Below are 18,939 nucleotides of genomic sequence, written 5' to 3' on the forward strand. Positions count from 1 at the left end.
AATAGTTCTCTCAAGGAACTTACTTCCTTCTATCAGGGCAAACAATGTGTTCTTATTTAAGTAAGTCCAGTTGTAATTTGGGAGGGCACTTACTCTTGAGGAATTAGGGAAACCAGTTAGGATGCTATTGCAATAATCTAGCCAAGAAAGGATATGGACTCAAATTAGGGTAGTGGCCCTTACAAGTGGAAGGAACGAGACAGATGTGAGAGTTTTTGTGGAGATAGAGCCTACAAGAATTAGCAGTTGCGTGGGATGAGTCAGAATGTGGAGCTGCTGGTGGCTCCAAGGTGGCAAGACTGGGTGACTGAGAAGATACTGCTGTTCTAGATAGAAAAGGGGAAGTTTGGAAGAGGGAAAGATGATGAGTTTTGTTTTGGGCATGTTGACTGTGAGGGGTCCATAGGATCACTCCTTGAAAATGTGAGACTGCAGTTTAGGAGAGAAACTAGGCCTGGATAGTCTGCAAGTCACCCACATAGAGATGATAGCTAAACCCAGTGGAAATAACAAGATTGCCAAGGGAGTTTAGAAAGAAGAAAAGAAAGGGAAAATGGTAAACAGGTAAAAGTAAAGCTAGTAACTCTGACGATCATAATTTCTTTTAAAAGTTTAACTAATATAAAGCACTTACTTGTGAAAATGAGGAAGCCAATAGAACCAGAAACTGTCAACCAGGAAACACTTTATGTTCTAGCCAAGCAGAGGGAGATCCTGGCCAAAGGCAACCCAAGTTTTATTTTTTGTTGGTTAAAAAACAAAAGATTTTATTCTGTAGACGACAGAGTCATAAAGGGCTCCTCCCCAACGAGATGTCACCCATACATATGTCTGAATCATACAAGTATACCCAAAAGGAATCTGCTAGAGGTGACGTGATTTTGAAGACACTCAGGGATCAGTTTTCAAGGTATCTAAGTTGACACACAGTCAAGTGAAGAAGGAATTGACTACCAATCCATATGCCTACTTTCTCATCACTATAAAATATGAGAATGATTTACACATGTATCAAAGGCATCCTTGATGAAAATATGATAAGAGAACAAGCAGGTTTTCACAACCTATTTTCTACAGTAAGCCACATCTTCATAGTCACACAGCTGATTAAAAAGTACAGAAAACACATGGACCTTCTTGTTTGTTTATTGATCACCCCCCAAAAAAATTCTTAAGACAATTTTAAAGGCCCCAGTATCGATATGTTCCTTATACATATGTTAAAATGTTATAAGATTCCTTGGTAGATGCAACCATAGATTTAAATGTATTCAACAATCTTTTGATTATCAGTCAACTCACAAGTATTTATTAACTGCCTACTATGTACCAGGCACTGTGCCAAGCCCTGATGCTACAAAGAAAGGCAATTTATAGTCCATGCCCTCAGGGACATCCCCTCTAATGGGGAAGAATATAAAATGAGTTATGGTATTCATTACTGTCATGAAAGAGGCTCAGCAGAGTTGAACTTGAAGAGATTCCCTTTAGATGGTAGGGTCTTCTATCTGTTCTTGCTTGTCAATAATCTGCTAATTTCTTCAAGCTGGAGAATACTACAGAGCCTTGTCAATGAGGTTCCTAGCTACTCAAAAGAATGAGCTTAACACAAAGAAAAAAAATGGGTAAGCATCCATCCTGCACAGAAAGTGACATCTTGTTGGATGGGCATTCCAATGACTTAGTTCATCAGAAAACATATTATCTTGGAAAGGCCCTACTAATGGACAGTGAATTTAAATAGAGCTTAAATCACAGAATTTTAGAGATGGAAGAGAAATTAGATGCTGCTATTTAATCCAATTCTTACCCAAAAACTAGTCCCTTCTACAACACCACCAAAAAACAGTCATCTAACTTTGGCTTAACGATCCCCAGGGAGGGAGAGCCCACTGCATCCAAAGGCATGTCCATTCCACTTAGGGAAATCTCTTACTGTTACAAAATTTTCCTTAAATCAAGCCTAAATTATCTTCTTTGCAGCTTCAACTTGTTACTCTCGTTTTTTTTCTGTTCCCGCGATTAAACAAAGCTACAAAGCAAGTTTAGTGCCTTCTCCACAAGACAGCCATTCAAAATACTTGAGCAGAGCTATCATGGCCTCTACCCACCCTAAAGTCTTCCTTTGACAAAACATTCCCATTTCTTTCAACTGATCTAAATGGGATATGAACTCATGATCCTTCACCATCCTGGTTGCCCCCATGTGGATACTCAATAGGTCATACATTTCTTAAAGCACAAATACCATGCTCTAGATATGGTTTAACCAGGGCAGAATACAGTAAAACTATCTCTTCCTATTCCTAGAAGCTCTGCCCCTCTTAATGCTGCTCAAGTTTTTTTGGAGAAGTATGGCAGATTGGCAGCAGTGTCACTTCACAGAACAATGCAAAATAATCATTACCGTACCTCACTGTTTGATTGCATTGAATTTATGGCCCACCAAACCTTTCCCTTATTTTTCACATAAGTTGTTATCCAGCCATACCTCTTTCCTCTTTGCTTGTTTGTGATTGTGTGATTGTTGTGTACCCAAATGTAACATTTTATATCTATCTCTATTGAATTTCATCTTTTTTACATTCAGTCCAATATTCAAGTCTAATGATCCTCCTGGATCTTGACTTTGTCATTCAGTATGTTAGCTCTGAAAACATTTGAGCATTGTCTGAAAATGTGAAAGTATACCATGTATGTTTGTTTTAAATGTTAAATAAATAACACAGGACCAAGTTCAACCCTGGGACACTCCACCGGAGACCTTTTACCATGTTTTCATGGAACCATAAATAACTACTCTATGGATCCAACCATTCAGCCAGTTCTAAATCTAATTATACTATCACTTGCCCTACATCGCTCCATCTTTTTCACAAAAATAGGATGAGAGTTATCAAATTGCTTTGCTAAAAATATAAGTAACCTGAAGGACAGACTAAGCAGAAGAATCGTTTCCCCAATGACTACAATACCATAAATTAAAGCAACCCTAATTGGCAGTTGAATTTTAATGAATTGCAATAATCAATCTTAGTCCTTGAGAGCTTTCTTTTGTCAGAAAAGTGGTGTGGGGGACCATGGATTCAGAATGTAGTCTATGTTGTCCGATTAGGTTGCTGGGTCAGTTGTTTCTGTTTAGATGTTTCTCTTGGTTACAAAGGAAGAATTAGTGGGGATATCAAATGAGAAAAAATAGTGGTTGTGGTACTAAAACAAATGTACAATAAAACTTCTAAAAAATAAAGTCAGTCTAGGTAAACTTGATAAGCCACATTCCCCTCCAGAAATACCACTTTAGTAGCCCTGAAAAAAGAGGAAATAACATTGGTCTGGCATGACCTGTTTGGATGAAACCATGCTGATCCTCTGTCAACACTACTTCTTATTTCAGTGTTCATTCACTATCTCTCTAAAGGATATATTCTAGAATTTTAGCAGGAATCAGTCAAGTTTACTTGCTTACTTTTTGCAGCCTCCATTCTCTTTCCTCTTTGGAGAACTGGGCAACACTTGCCCTTCCCCAAGTATACGATCAACAGTATAGAGCTGGAAGAAACCTTAAAGGTCTTCTAGGCCAATACCCTTGTTTTACAGATGAGTGAACATTTGGCTGGTAAGGTTTTTAATAAGTGGTTACTGAAGCTCAGAGAGGTTGAGACTTGCCCAGGGTTCCATAGGTAGTAAGTAGCAGAGCAGGAATTCTAATCTAGCTCACTCTGAGTCTGAAGTCTTAGTCCTCTCCATGGTAGACCAGCAGTACCTTTCAAACATAAATGAGAATGACTCACCAGTCACTTTCACCAGTTCATTCATTACTAGGGAATGTGGTTCATCTGGACCCAGGTGCCTGAAATTCCTTCAGGGCAACAGTGCACTCTTACCATCACCTTACTTAATGACATCAACTTCCTGTTGACCATTTTTGTCCTGTGCCTTCCATTCCAAATGTCACTCTTAACCAGAGAAAGCAGAAGCAAAATAAAAAGTGAACAGCTCAGCTCTCCTCTCTGACTTCAATTGTCATTGGACCGTCCACTCCAAGCATCAGGCCTTTTCCTGCTCTGACTTTGTCTTTTTGAGGTAGGTAGGTAGCATAGTGGATAAAGTCCTATACTTGGGACTAGGAACACTTGAATTCAGGTCCAGCCTCAGACACTTACTGGATATGTGACCCTAGACAAGTCCCTTGAACTCTATCATCCTGTTTTCTCATCTGCAAGTGGGGATTACCTGCTTCCCAGGCTTGCTATGAGGATGATACATGTAAACAAAGCATTTTGCAAATCTCAATCTGTCAATATGTCAAATACTGACATAAATTATAGTCAGTATTTATATCATGATAGTTTTTTAGAAAGTCCTTTTGCTAACTGATCCTAAGAGAACCCAGGATTGCCTCCAGGACCGCAGTTAGGCATTGTATAATTTAAGGGACCTGGTGTGCATTTGTTTCACCTAATTGTTCCATTAGCAGAAGTTGTTGTTGTTGGTTAGGTTGTTTGTTTGCAAGAGAGAGAAGGGGGATGTTGTTGGGCCCCCAGGCACAAAGGAGAGAGGAAAAAAAACCCTCCTTCATCCAATCTCCTGCACTGCTCTAAGCTCAGTTGTGGCTTTCCTGCTAGCACCCTGGTGAACTAAGCAAAAGGAAGCTCCTCCAGGTGGAGGACTTGAAAAGTCAGGCAAGCATTGCTCAGTCAGGAGCACCCAAGTTACCACTGGGATGACTGTTAGGAGCTAGCCTGAAAGACACCGAAGAGGACTGAGGTTCCCCTACTGCTGCCTTTGTGGCTCAATTCTTCCTAAATTCCGGCTTCTATAACTGTGTGACCTTGGGCAAGTCACTTAAGAGGAAGAGTGCTGGTGGTGGTAGTAGCCGCAGTCATCATCAGTATCATCTTATGATAGCATTTATTTATGTAGCACTTTCAGGTGTGCAAAGTATTTCACATCAGGTATCTCATTTGAGCCTCACAATAACCCCAGGGGGCAGGTCCTACTAATACACCCTTTTTATAGATGAGGGAACTGATCTTAATAGATGAAGTGACTTCTCTGGGCTCACACAGCTAAGCAAGGGTTTAAGGTAGGATTTGAACTTGGGTATTCCTGACACCAAATCCAGAACTCTCTCTAATATGACAGCCAGCTGCTTAATATCCCTGTGCCTCAGTTTCCTCATCTGTAAATTTTAAAAGTTAGACTAGACAGCTTCTGACATCGCTTCCAGTTCTATGATCTTGTGATCCTTTTTCTTCATTGCATATATTATATATATATATACATATATATATACAAAACATGATTTATATATTATTAACTTCACACATATTTATACACATAATTTATTTACCAAGTGCTGGTCATCATACTTCTGCAGAATCTCCTTGTCTAAGTTCCTACCCGAAGAACCCCCATCATAGGCCCTGATTACTGCTTCCTTTAACACAGCCTCTTGACAAGTCTTTCAGCCTCTGCCTCCTCGCATTCCAGTCCATCCTTCGTATTACACCAGACTAATCTTTCTTATGTGATCATGCTCTTGCCTCTACGCAGAAACCGTCAGTGCACCTTTATTTCCAAATCTCAGGTTCCATGGTCCGGTAGTCATAGTCTGCTAAAGGCTAGGACTACAACTTAACAGTTCCTTTCTCTTCATTAGATGCTTTAGCTCAGGGATTCTTAATGTATTTTATGGTTTTTGTTTTGTCGTGGACTCCTTTGGAAGTCTGGAGAAACCTCTGGACCTTCTTAGAATAATGTTTTTAAATTATTGAAGGAAATGTTCAGTTTCATTTAGAGATTAATAAAAATTAAAAACGTGATCTTTCCCCCCATTCTAAGTTCACGGACACTGTGAAATCTACGGACCCTGGACAAAGCCCAGTTCAGATGCTCCCTTCTCCATGAAGCCCTCTCACTTCCCTCTGGTCAACAACAACCTCACCCCACCCCTGGACTTCACATAGCACTGTAAGGTTCTTTTCTGGGTTGTTCCTAAGATATTTACGCTTACTTTAAATATGGCGCAGTGTGGGTCCTCCCTCCAATAAATGCCGTTGTGCATTAAGTTAGGTCTGTCCAACTCACATCATAGGTAGTTTAGTTATTTGTATACATACCATCTCTCCCTCCTAGATGCTAAGCTCCATGCGTGCAGGGCCTGGGTCTCTTCTAAACAGTTAATCCCCCTTGCCACCTAGTACAATGTTCTATGTTTTAAAAATGTCTGCCGCATTTGAATTTATCTAAGTATTATATCTCTCTCTCAGGAACTAACCCAGTGTTCTACACAGAGCAGATACTTAATATAATGAATTGGATTGCCAAAGATGACAGGGGTGGGGAACCTGCAGCTTTGAGGCCACATGAGGCTTCCCCTGACATAGGAGAAAGTTACAGATTGATTCTAACCTTCAAGGCCACTATTTCTGGGCTCTTAAACTGTGGAGATAAAGTGGTTATACTGGAACATTGAATAAGGTGGGACTTGGCAGATACGAGAATCCTAGAATCTTGAGAACTGAAAGAAGCCTCACAGACCTTTGAGCCCTTACCTGGGAGAGGAATCCCTTCTACAAAATCCATGACAATTGATCATCTGGCTCCTTCTGGAGGACTTGCAGTTAGAGAGAATCCATTACTCCCTAAAGTAGCCCATCCTATTTGGACAGTTCTACTTGATTAGAAGTTTGTCCTGAAATCAAGCATAATTGTTGGACTTCTGCCCGTGCTCCTAATTTTGTCACTTGAGGACAAGAGGAACAAGATTCATCCTTCTTCCACAAAATAATCCTTCAGATACTTGAGAATAGCTATTATGCTCACTCCACACCACAACCATGTCTACTCTTCTCCAAGCTAAATAGATGAACATGTCATTTTTTTTTAGAACTGGTCTTTATGTAGCATGAATTCAAGGCCTCTGACCATCCAATTTATCCTCCTATGAATGCCCTCTGCCTAATTCATATCCTTGCTAAAATATGATGCTCAGAACTGAACACAGTAGCCCAGATGTGGTCTGTCTAGAACAGAGTAGATCAGGGCCATCTTCTACACATTTCTGGATTCAGTCCCTCTGTTAATGCAGCCTAAGATCACGTGAGCTGTTGGGATTTCCATATTCACATTTTGGATTCATATTCTACCAAAACACCCATTTTTTTTTAGATGAAAGGCTTTGTGAATCTAAAATAGTAATCACAGCTCCTACTTATGTCTCCTTCACCTTATACATTTGAAATTGATTTTTTGAATCCTAGTGGAAGACTTAATATTTAGCCCTATGCAGTTTCGTCACATTAGATTTGATCCAGTTTTCCAATCTATTAGCACCTTTCCAGACCCTGACTTTCATCCAGTGTGTTAGCTCTTCCTCCTAGCTTATGCCATCTTTAGTTCTGATAAGCATACCATCTGTGCTTTTATCCAAATCATTTATGAAAATGTTAAAACAGTACAAGACTAACCTGGAGCATCCCAGTGGAGACCTCCTTCCAAACTGATGTAGAGCCATTAGATTAATCACAACTCTTTGGGTCTGGCCTTTAAACCAGTTATGGAACAACCTACCTGTACTTTCAACTAACCCACTTTGACAAAACTAGCATGAGAGAATTTGTCAAATGCTTGACTTCAGCCTAGGGAAACTATCGCTCTCCATCCCCTTGAAATACCCATCTAGCAATATGATTAAAAAAAGGAAAAGAGCTCCTTCTGACATGACCTGCTCTTCATGTAGCCATCCTGACTCTGCAATCATCATTTCCTTTTCTAGATGCTTGTAACCAGTCCTTTAAGAATCTGTCTTCCATTCTCCTCCCTTTCTTTTTAAATCCAGACATTTGCCCTTCTCCATTCCTTTCATCATGTTCCACCATCTTTCAAATATCACTCAAGATTCCAATCTTTTCGGTGCCTTAGTGACTTTCATTTAGGATAGCTGGGTGCTTACTTACTGTCTCAATACCTACCTTTAGTATCGACTCTTTATTGGCCATTTTTTATTTTCCTTCCAGTCCAAAGCTCATTTACCTTGGTATTGAAAATATCTAAAAGCTGAGTCAACTTTTCCTAGATACACTATTTTCTCATGGTTCTCTTCTTACCTATCTGGCTTCTCTATCTTAGACTCTTTTGTTGAATCAACATCCCCCTGAACCAGGAGTGTCCCCAAAGACTGGAATCTTCTCTTCTCCTTTCATGTGTTCTCTTGAGAAATCTCATTAGCATCCATAGGTTCAGCTATCAATTTTTGAAGTGACAGTTAAAAGGCATCATTGCAAAGCCCAGTGGCTGAAGGTCACAGTGCAGACTCACAGAGAAGGCAGCAATGCAGAGATGCTAGATTTGGACTGAGGACCTAGGTTCAAATCTCCCTTCTGCTTTTTATTATCATCTTGAGTGAGACGCTCCACTTCTCTGTGCCTCAGTTTCCTCTCCTGTAAAACTATGGGATTGGACTATATGTGCTTTAAGTCCCTTCTGCTTCCAATTCTTTGATCTGTCCATCAAACTCTCATAGTTTCCCTATACTCCAATCCTATATCACCAAACACTTATTAGACATTGGCATTTCCTCCTGGATAGGTATCTCAAACTCATTGTATCCAAAACCTAATTCATTATCTTCCCTATATAAATAACCCTCTCCTCCTCTGTGTGTGTGTGTGTGTGTGTGTACATATATAGATAAATAGATAGATATACAGAGAGAGAGAGAGAGTGAGTTTTGGTCTGTTTCTGCTAAGGCCACCCTACCCCCCACCGTTTTTTTTACCCAGGGTTCTACCATGGTGTCATAGTCCACTCTTTCTTTCCTTGTCTCTCACCTACCATATCCAGTCAGTTCTTGTAGATTCTCCCTCTTTCGCCAGTATCTCTCGCATCTATCCTTTTATTGTCCCTAACATGACCATCTCTCGTCACCTTTCATCTAGACTACTGCAGTAGCCTCTTAATTGAGCACTAGGCTTCCAGCATAATCTTCCACATTGTAGGCATGCTGGATAGAGTTTCCATGGAGAGATTTGATACACCAGTGAAGTCACAAGTTTGAAGAACTGGAGTTGGCAGGGATCTTAGCAACTATCTCATTTTACAGAAGAGCAAACTGAGGTCCAAGGAAGCTAAGTGGATTACTTACCCTAAATCACAATGGTAAGCATCAAAGATTGGATTTGAACTGAGGTCCTCAGACTCCATACATGGTACACTTTCCATATCTACCACCTTCCTAGCTTGACTTTTTCAGAAACGACTCCATCTATAGTTGAACCAGGGACCTTTCACATGTGAGACAAATGTATCAACCATTACATTTCAGAAATCCATTGAAATTTAAGAATAAAAATAATAGAAAGATAAATGTAGAGAATTTCCTTCTCATTGGGGTATCTGGCCTTATACTGTCAGCCCTGAAGTGTGGTAGAGTCTAATGGGCAACCAATCTACTTTGAGGGGCCACCTATAGCTAAAGAGTTCATGTTGCCCCCATTTTGGCAGGACATTTATGCTTTTACAAAGGCCCTTTTAAAAAAATTCTTTTTTGCATCCAGACTTCAGATTTCTCCTTCCCCTTCAACCCTTGTCTCCTCTCAGTCCTTCCCAGACCCTACCTTGTAAGCATGGTGATTAGACTGGAACGCATCTAATCTAACAAAAGAAACTTCAGGCTCTTCTATTTCCCCTTAGGCCAGCCTTACCATTTTGTTTTTCTTATCATGAGACAGGATTGTCCTATAAAATAAGAGCCTGGTAGGCCTCTGTGGCCATCCACCTATCAACAATATGTACCCAAGGCTTATTCAAATGGTAAGCCTTGAGCCCCCATAGTTATGTCTTTGCTAGCATGATTCTGTACCATCGTCCCACTAATATCAAATGAGTGTATATAAAGAGAATGCAGATGAATTTCAATATTAGCCTCAGGATATAATGATTCAGAACCTAAAGCAAATGGGCACAGCAATAATCAAATTTCCTGTTGGTGTTGGGCTTGGAGCCAGGACAACCTGAGGTTCAAATCCTATGTTAGACACTCACTAGCTATGTGATCTTGGGCAACTAATTTAACTTCTCTGGGTCTCAGTTTTGTCATTGTTAAAATGAGGAGATCAGATTAAATGACCTCCAAGGTCTCTTTCAGCTCTACATTGATAATCTGTGCCCCTATGATCTTATGACCCACATCACAAGGTTTTAATGGGAAAGGCAATTTGGATACCTTGACACAGTACAGAAATGTGAATCGTTTATTGTTCTTCTTTCAGTCAAAAATCAATTATCTACACTATAGTGCCTTTAGTGAATAATCTAAAATTGTACTGTATTAAAAAAATTGACCTTTTATCAATGACAGTATTCTGGAGAAGCCCATCTCTGTACTCTTTCTTTAGGAAATATTTAGGCATAACTTCCTTGAACAGATATTTGAAGTAACAAACAATATTTTTGCTTGACTCCTGCAGTGTGATGAATGGAGCAAGTGTTGGGTCTGGAGCCCAAAGTCCTAGGTTCAAATCCTCTTACTGCCTATGTGACCCTCTTCAAGACCTCAGGTTCCTCATCTACGAAATGAGGGGTTTAGATAGAGTAGATGACCTGGAAGGAGTCAGCTCTTCCAGATCTAAATCTATGCTACAATGATGACCCTGTCATGACATTTTCTTTAAAAAACAAACAAATAATTTTTTTTTAAAAAGATTTTTCAGCATTTCCATGGGGAGAAAAAAGGAATTGTTCCTGAGGGGATAAGATGTTCTAGTTTAATTTCACTGCTTCAATAAAAATCATTTTTGCTGAATGGGGATGCTTTGACTCTTTTTTTTTTTTTAGTTTTATTGCTGCCTTTTGCTTTTACATCACAGTTATGTCCAAATATACCCACAACCACCCAAAAATAAGCCTATCTTTGTTACAAAGGAAAAATGGTTAAACAAATACAACGGACATCGTGACTACATCTGTCAGTGTATGTGACATTTCTCACTCATGATCCCTCCCATCCCGCACCCAAAACCCATCTTCCAAAAGGAGAGAGAGAGAGAGATTTACTCCTATCTGCCCCAGGACTCTAATTGGTCGTTAGAGATACTAGCATTTGTCTTCATGGCCAGTGTTTCTTTTCTTTACATTATTATCATCTTCATGTATCTCCTGATTCTTCTTGATTCTGGTTCTTTGGGGCAAGTTTGGCTATATGCATATATATATATATATATATATATATATGCCAATTGCTCAATGGCACCATGAGCTCATCAATGTTAATATTCTCATCCATGCCTGCCTATGTGGTACCACTGGACCATGTTCCTTATAAGTCCTCCACTGGTGGACTTCCTTTAGTTCTCTTATGGACGTCATGTGGATGCCACTGGCGCTCACGAGTTCTCTACCAGCTGTTTTCCACTTTCATTGCATGACCTCTACACTCATTCTCTATTGATTAGCCTTGATGTTGCTTCTCCTAAGCCACTGGCAAAGAATATTCAATTCAGTTATTTTTTTGGCAGTGTATAGCTAAGTTCACTTATTAATTAATCTTGTATAATGGCTGGTAATCTTCATGTTAGAGCAGTTTCTCTTACAGAAATGTAATGATTTCCATAGGATGTTGCAACTGTCAAGATTCTTCATCCCTCTTTAGTATTAGCTGGTCTCTCCATTATCATTCAATCATTCTAGTCTTCTTATTCATCACTTCCTTCCATATGTTCTATAGTCCAGTCACACTGGCCTATTTGCCATTTCTCACACATGACAGTCCACCTCCCATCATTCTGCCTCTGCAGTGGCTGTCCCCTGGGCCTAGAACATGTTCCCTCCTCACCTCTGCTACTTGGAACCCTTGGCTTCCTTCAGGACTCAGATCAGTTTCTTCAGGAAGGCTTTCTGATTCCCCCCTCCAAGGTTACCCTGGATCTGTTCTGAGCATATCTTGTATATGCAGCTGGAAGGGATCTCAGAGACAGGTAATTGAGTCCAACTCCTTCACTGTGCACAGCAGAAAACCAAGGCTGGGAGTGTTCAAGTGGGACAAAGAAAAGACAGTCAAAATAGGAGCCGAGCCAAACCTTCCTGGATACGTTGCTTTCTCATGGTTCTCTTCCTATCTGACTGGTTGTGCCATTTAAGACTCCTTTCCTAAATCAACATCCCTCTGACCATGAGGGTAACCCTATCTCAAGCAGGATTTGAACTCAGGTCTTCCTGAGTCCAAATCCAATGCTTTATGTGCTCTATCTCCTAGCACCCCTCCTTCTAGGGTATAACAATAAAGGACATTACATGTATTTCTGTATATCACCTGAAGTTCATCACTCTTTACTCAAGATTTTGAATAACTCATTGAGTCAATTTTCCAGCAAGAGGGGCCTTGGATTTTTGTTAAAAATGGAAGAACTCTGTACATTTGATAAGTAAGCAAAGACTTTGTCAGGACCTTTTGTGGAGCATAGGACATTTTTAGATGCTATTTTGTTTCTACCTGGTTAATAGTGTATCAAAGTCACCAGGAAGTCAAGTCTTAGCTTTCAACTTGGTTACAACATATGTAGTATACAGTGAAATATTTTAGTTTTGATCTGTTCCCTCTGGTGATTCATGGGACTTATGGACTCATTCTTTTGAAATCGATTATTTTGTGATTCTGGACTTTTCTTTATCTTACCACTTTGTCTTTATCACTAGTCCATAGTTAGCCACAAAGCAAGAACTCCATTGAACTTTGAAAAGCAGCAAGGGATTTAGATCAGTAAGTGAGTCCTCCATTTCCTCAATCTGTAAAATGAAGGAGTTAGATGAAATGATCTGTAAGGTCCCTTCCAGCTGTTAGCCAGAGCAAAGGACCAGCTCATGTCATCTACTGTTCTCTGGGGTGGTCGATAACAAACTAGGTATACCCCTTGGGGAAGATCTGTAGGAAGACACAGATAAGGCATGCACTGCATGTCAGGGCATGGATGGCTTATGATCTGTACCTTTGAAGGTCATGTACACATTGATGAAAATTGAACTGGTCAAAATGGATGTGGCTTTTTTTTATATCATGAGCTCTACTTCAAAGAAGGTGGAATGAACAATGACCTTCCTAAACCATCAAGCCTACTACATCTACCTAAATGTAGTCTAAATATTTTTCAGCACTGTACATCCTTATTGATTTTTATTGCTGTTTAGTTGTGTCCAACCCTTCATGGCCTCATTTGGGGTTTTCTTGGCAGAGGTACTAGAATGGTTTGCCATTTTCTTTTCCAGCTCATTTTACAGATGAAGAAACTAGGGCCAAGGGGGTTAAGTGACTTGCCCAGGGTCACTCAGCTACTAAGTGTATGAGGACAAATTTGAACTCAAGTTTTCCTAACTCCAGGCCCAGCACTCTATCCACTGCACCACCTTGCTGCCAGTTATTAAAAGGTTTTAGATAAGATGGGTACCAACAGACCTATTTAATTCTCACCCTTCCTCCTCCCCAGTTTTTAAAAGAAAATTTTATTTAACAAGTGCCCTACCACCACTTTAAAAAAAAATTAAACTGAATGCCATAAAATTATGACTAAGCTACACCCTGCAGAAAAGATGAGAAAGTGTACCTCCTTCCTTTCTTTGCTGAAGTAGGAGATGAGGAATGTTGTGGGTAGGAAAGGGACACATTTGTAAATGAAAATGATATAATCAACAAGATCAGGGAAGGGATAGCGAATGGACCTGTGATTTCCTAGGTGTAAGGAACTCCAGGATGAGGCAACCCTCTCCTGATGCAGGTTGGTACCTTCTTGGCAATGGAATAGTGGCCGAGAACATTGAGAGGTTAAGTGACTTGTCTAAAGTCTCAGTGTGTGGCACAAGTGGGACTTGAATCTGTGTCTTCCAGCTTCCAAAGGCTGGATTGCAGCAGCCACACACCAGCCTGATCCCAGTGGCAATTGACACCAAAGCTTTGACCATCTCTCCAATCTGAGTCCCTCTTTAGGCAGCCTGTTGTCCTCCATTCTCTGGGGGACATGCCATATTTAGTGCAGATACTCAGTTGCCTCAGAACTCCTGAGCTGTAGAGTTCCAACCAGCCTCAGCTGGGATTACAGGCATGAGCCTGTACTCCATTTTACAGATGAGGAAACTGAGGCCTGGAAAGGTGAAATGACTTGTCTAAGATCACATAAACATAAAAGACAGCTGTGCCATCTGGGACCATATGTTTCTAACAACAGCTTTGGGGCTGTTCCTCTCGCACACCTCTTCCTTGGCCGTGTGTTTCAGTCTATTCATTCCCACCATGAATTCTCCATTGCCTTTTCAGTGATACTCAACTTTAATTCCTTAGAGATTGCAGTATTTCATGATTAGCAACATATGACATTACCCAAAGAATATTCAGTTAACAAGCATTTGGAATTATTAAAAGGACTATAACTTTCCAAAGACAATCCAACCCACTGGTCTCCATATGTTCAATTCTGGACTCCTCTTATCATATATTTAATGAGATCCTGTGTTTAAAAGAACATCTGACTTCTGGAAGAACCTACTGAAAATGAAATGGTCCTTCTATTGAACTGGATTTTTCTCCATTTTGTGATCTCATATACTCTCTTACAATCAATTCTTAGATGTTGTTGAGTTCAGTTGACGAGTTAGTCTTAGAAACTAAAAGAATTGTTACAGGAGGGAAAATTTTTGTTTTAACAGAAGGAAAAGAAATATATCATTTGTACTTATTTTTTAATAAGTGCATCATATTTAAAACCTATACTTTTAAATAAGACCTATATTTTTAAAACCTGTATTTTTTTCTGACTGGCCTTCTAAAATAGAAATGCCTTCCTCACCCCCTTCCCTGAAAAAACATATAACAGTTAATTGACTAGAGAAACTATCTCCTCACATGGACATGTGAGTTAGAGTCTATTAACTTTTTTACTATGTAAAATTCAATTTTCTTTGACCTGAATAAACATGTAAATCTAGTGTCTATTGTGACTTTTAATTTGATACAAAGGGATCTATTTTCATAGATGAGACAAATCAATAAATGACTAAATCTAAGAGTATGCAGAAGGACTGTGTTTTGGGACACTTTTCTCATTCACTTAAGGACAAGCCTTATGTATTGGTTTGGAATGTCAAATGTGCTAGTGATTCTGGTTCTTTGGTTATATCTATGAATTAAGAGATAGTGTAGTTTAATAAAAAGAGTACTTGATTTGGAATCAGGACCCAGTTTCAAATCCTGGCTGTTTCTACCTGTTTGACTTTGGTCAAGACTGTAGCTTCTCCCACTTTCAAATGGCTCATCTAGAAAATGATGGGGTTAGACTAGATGGTCTACAGACTTCTCTTCTGGGCCTGCTTTTCGTGATCTCATGTCAGCCCCAATGGGTTCTCTATCTAGTCTGCCTTTATCATTCTGTTGAGCTCTAGATCATCACCAAGTGCCTCCACTTGGATATCCCATAGTCATCTTAACATGTCTGAAACAGAACTTGTAATCTCATGAAAGTTACTCCTCTTCCTAATTTCCCTATTTCCATCAAAGGCACCACCATCCTTTCAGTCAACCTCATTTGCTTATTCAGAATTATTCTTGATTCTTCCCTCTCTCTCACTTCCCCCACCCATTTCTATTTCTCAAGTCTTATAGATTCTAACCCCACAATATCTCTGGCATGTCTCTTCTTCCCTCACCTAACCATGACTTTAACATGGGTCCTCATCAGCTCTCACCTGGAAAGTGGTACCATACCTTCTTTGGTTTCCCTACCTTCCATCTCTCTCTTCTCCAATCCATCTACCACACAGCTAACAAAAACAATCTCCCTAAAGCACAGTTCTGACCATGTCCATCATTCTCCTGATCAAGAAATTTCAATGGTTCCCTTTGCTTCTGGGATATAAAGTCTGTCATTTAAAGCTTTTCCCAATCTGACTCCAACATGTCCTTCCAGAGTGATTTCATGGTCTAACCATCTCAGTCAACATGACCTTAATATTCCCTATTACACATGTGGAATATCATATACATAATACATAATATTCCGTCTTACTCTTATATGGCTGTCCATAGACTCATGCTTGGAAGGCTCTCCCTCCTCACCTCTGCTTCCTGGAATCTCTAACTCCCTTCAAGTCTCAACTGAAGTGCCACTAGCCACATAAGCTCTTTCTATTTATTTTGTATTTACTTATCTAAGTGTATGTCCTTTCCCCAGAGAAGAATGTAAGGCACTCAAGGTCAGAGACTTTCTTTTTTGTCTTTCTGCCCCTAGCTCCTAGCACAGAGCATAGAAAGTGCTTCATAAATCCTTGTTGAATTGAATTGCAAGATCCCAGCCCAAATCCCATCTCCTCAATTATTTCATTTCGAAATTTGGCCACCGCCTCATACTTTTGGTTCTCCTTTTGCTAAAAAGCACCTAAAATGTTGAAAACCAACCCACACGAAGCTTATGAGTTGTCAGAATGTATACTATCACAGGCTTCCAGACCTGGTCTCTCTTTCACTTCTGAATTTATGGCACATAGAAGCCTCTTTACTTCCCTACCAAAGACCTTTGATATCAGGGGAAATAAAGTTCAAGTGTTGAGACCTTTCAGAATATAACTTCTCAGGAGCTGTACTGTGAGGGTGGGAGAGTCCACCTTCTTCCTCTCCAGCTTCTGTAATCAATGTACAACCCACTTTGCTTCACCTTGTGTTCCCAGCAGTTAGTATAGTACCCAAAATATAGCATCTAAGAAATGTTTGTTGGAAACGATGATGATTATGAAGAAGTAGAACAAGAAGAAGATGGTGACGATGATGATGATGATGACATAGGATCCACGGTCTGGCTAGACACCAAGTCTGGATTTCCCAGATGATCCTATGGGGCCATTTAGATTGTCCCTCTGACATGTTTTGTGGAAGAGTTCCAAAATGTCAATTAAGAAACCAATGTTTCACAGCTAATGTTATTGCCTATGATAACCACCCAGTAATGAGACCAACCCTAATGCAGCAAATGCATATCGCTTGGAATGAGAGTTTTCCATTGGATCACAGATTCAAATTTGATCCAAATTTGAAAAAAAAAATATCCAGCTGAATGAGGACATGCAGATTTAATCTGAAGTCTTGACATTTGCATCAGTACCTAGGACTCAAAGATTTCACTTTCATCCATCCCATCCATGTTTGGACTCTACAAAACACCCAAGCAACATTAAATTTGAGATATTCTCAACCCCTTCAGAAATGGGATCTTATTCCTGGCCTCGTGATAAAGGGAACTAATTAAATAAAACTCTCCACATAGCCATGACAAAATATAGAAAATGAAACTTCTCCCAGATGGTCTCTCCAGAAGCCCTGGGGCAGTAAGAGAACGTTCTCTCTTCTCCCCCCACCCCACCCCCACCCCTATCTCAAACATGTGCTATTTTAAAATCCCCCAGGGCTGCACGTGGCTGCAAGCATTTCAACTGTTATAGAATCTTCTTGTTTGTAAGGTTAGACTTCCTGCCTGTCCCCTCCCATGGCCCCATAGAAAGATGGCTGTGCTACCAGAGTACTCTTGGAAGCCATCCTCTCCCCACCCCCAAAAGACATTTTCCTGGTGATTAAGAGATACATTATTATTCATTCTAGGGACAGCTACCTTTTTACTCAAGGCTCCAGTCAGAAAGCCTCCCCCCACCTCTCTGATCAGATGCTGCTCGAGGACACTCCGTTCCAGTTCCACCCCCCCCTCCCTGCCCCCCTCCTCCCTTACTCTAGTGACCATGCCCATTCCGAGTGGGGGAGAATCTGGGAGAGTGTCGTTCCATTCCAACTGTGCATCTGTCTCTTTAAATATAAAAAACCCCTCCTTTCCGAAGCTATAGAGAGAAGGTGCTAGAACTGTGTCCGATCATGCCTGGAAAGCAGGATCCCTCCTCAGTGCCTGCCGAGCCCTCCCAGCACCAGAGACAGCGGCGGCTGGGCAGCAGCCTGAGCAGGGTGTAGGCAGGCCGGCCGGGGATGCCAGCCCAGCAGCTGTGTGCGATCCAAGCCGCCTGCGAGGAGCCTCCTGCGAGGGGATGAGGCAGAGGCTCGCTTGTATGTTCAAAGCCGCCAGCATCCTCCCCAGTAGGCATGGACATGACATTTTTAAAGGGAGCCTCCCGTGGCAGCGCCTTAAGCAGACGGGCTTGAGGCATCTGTGCGCTGCCTTGGCTTTTCCATCCCTCCTTCCTTGGGCATTGATGTAATTCTGGAGGCAAAGGGGGAAAAAGCCCTGCCAGGGATTCCGAAGGCATCCCACTAGCGATCAGCTGACATTTCTAAGCGAAGGCTGCGATGTGCTCCTTACTCATTTTGGACTGTGGGAGCTGCAGGGGCTAGCCGAGAGCTAAACTATGCATTTCAAACAGCAGTGCTTGTGCAGAAAGAGGGGTGAGAGAGAGGCGGCCGGTGAGGGAAGAGCGGAGCTGGACTTTCTCCTTGTTTTTATCCATTTCTGCAGGATCATGTATTCATAAGGGATGAGGTGGGCCACAGGGATTCCAGGCCTGAACTGCGGCCTACCCAGTCCGTCCAGAGTCAGGCCCTCCACTACCGGAACCGAGAACGCTTTGCCACTATCAAATCAGCATCTTTGGTAAGCAGACACCCCTCTGCCCATCCTCCCCATCCCTCAACCCCTCTCTCTCCCTGAGCCTCTCTCTCTCTTTCATGGGTGGGGAATAGGACTCAAGAATTGGGGGTGGGGGTGGGAGAATTTTTCTGCTAATAAATTTTTTTTAATTAAAAAAAAAAGATCTGTTGGCATAGCAACTGTATTTTAGCTTGGTATGTAACATGGAGGAAAAACCTTTGTGTGTGTGTGTGTGTGTGTGTGTGTGTGTGTGTGTGTGTGTGTGTGTGTGTGTGTGTGTGTCGGTCTATGCCATATGTGCCGAATAAAATGCCTTTGG

General features: G+C 40.9%; 1 protein-coding gene across 1 annotated transcript in view; it reads left to right on the top strand.

The window, feature by feature from the left end:
- Window positions 1–18,939, top strand: part of TAOK3 (TAO kinase 3) — a 236,691-nt gene that overhangs the window by 162,501 nt on the left and 55,251 nt on the right. Inside the window, exon 14 of the mRNA XM_072600303.1 lies at window positions 18,489–18,623. Coding sequence (XP_072456404.1) covers window positions 18,489–18,623 — 135 coding nt within the window. The remainder of the gene's footprint in view (window positions 1–18,488; window positions 18,624–18,939) is intronic.

This window comes from Notamacropus eugenii, chromosome 4, assembly GCF_028372415.1.
Source record: "Notamacropus eugenii isolate mMacEug1 chromosome 4, mMacEug1.pri_v2, whole genome shotgun sequence".
Taxonomy (NCBI): domain Eukaryota; kingdom Metazoa; phylum Chordata; class Mammalia; order Diprotodontia; family Macropodidae; genus Notamacropus; species Notamacropus eugenii.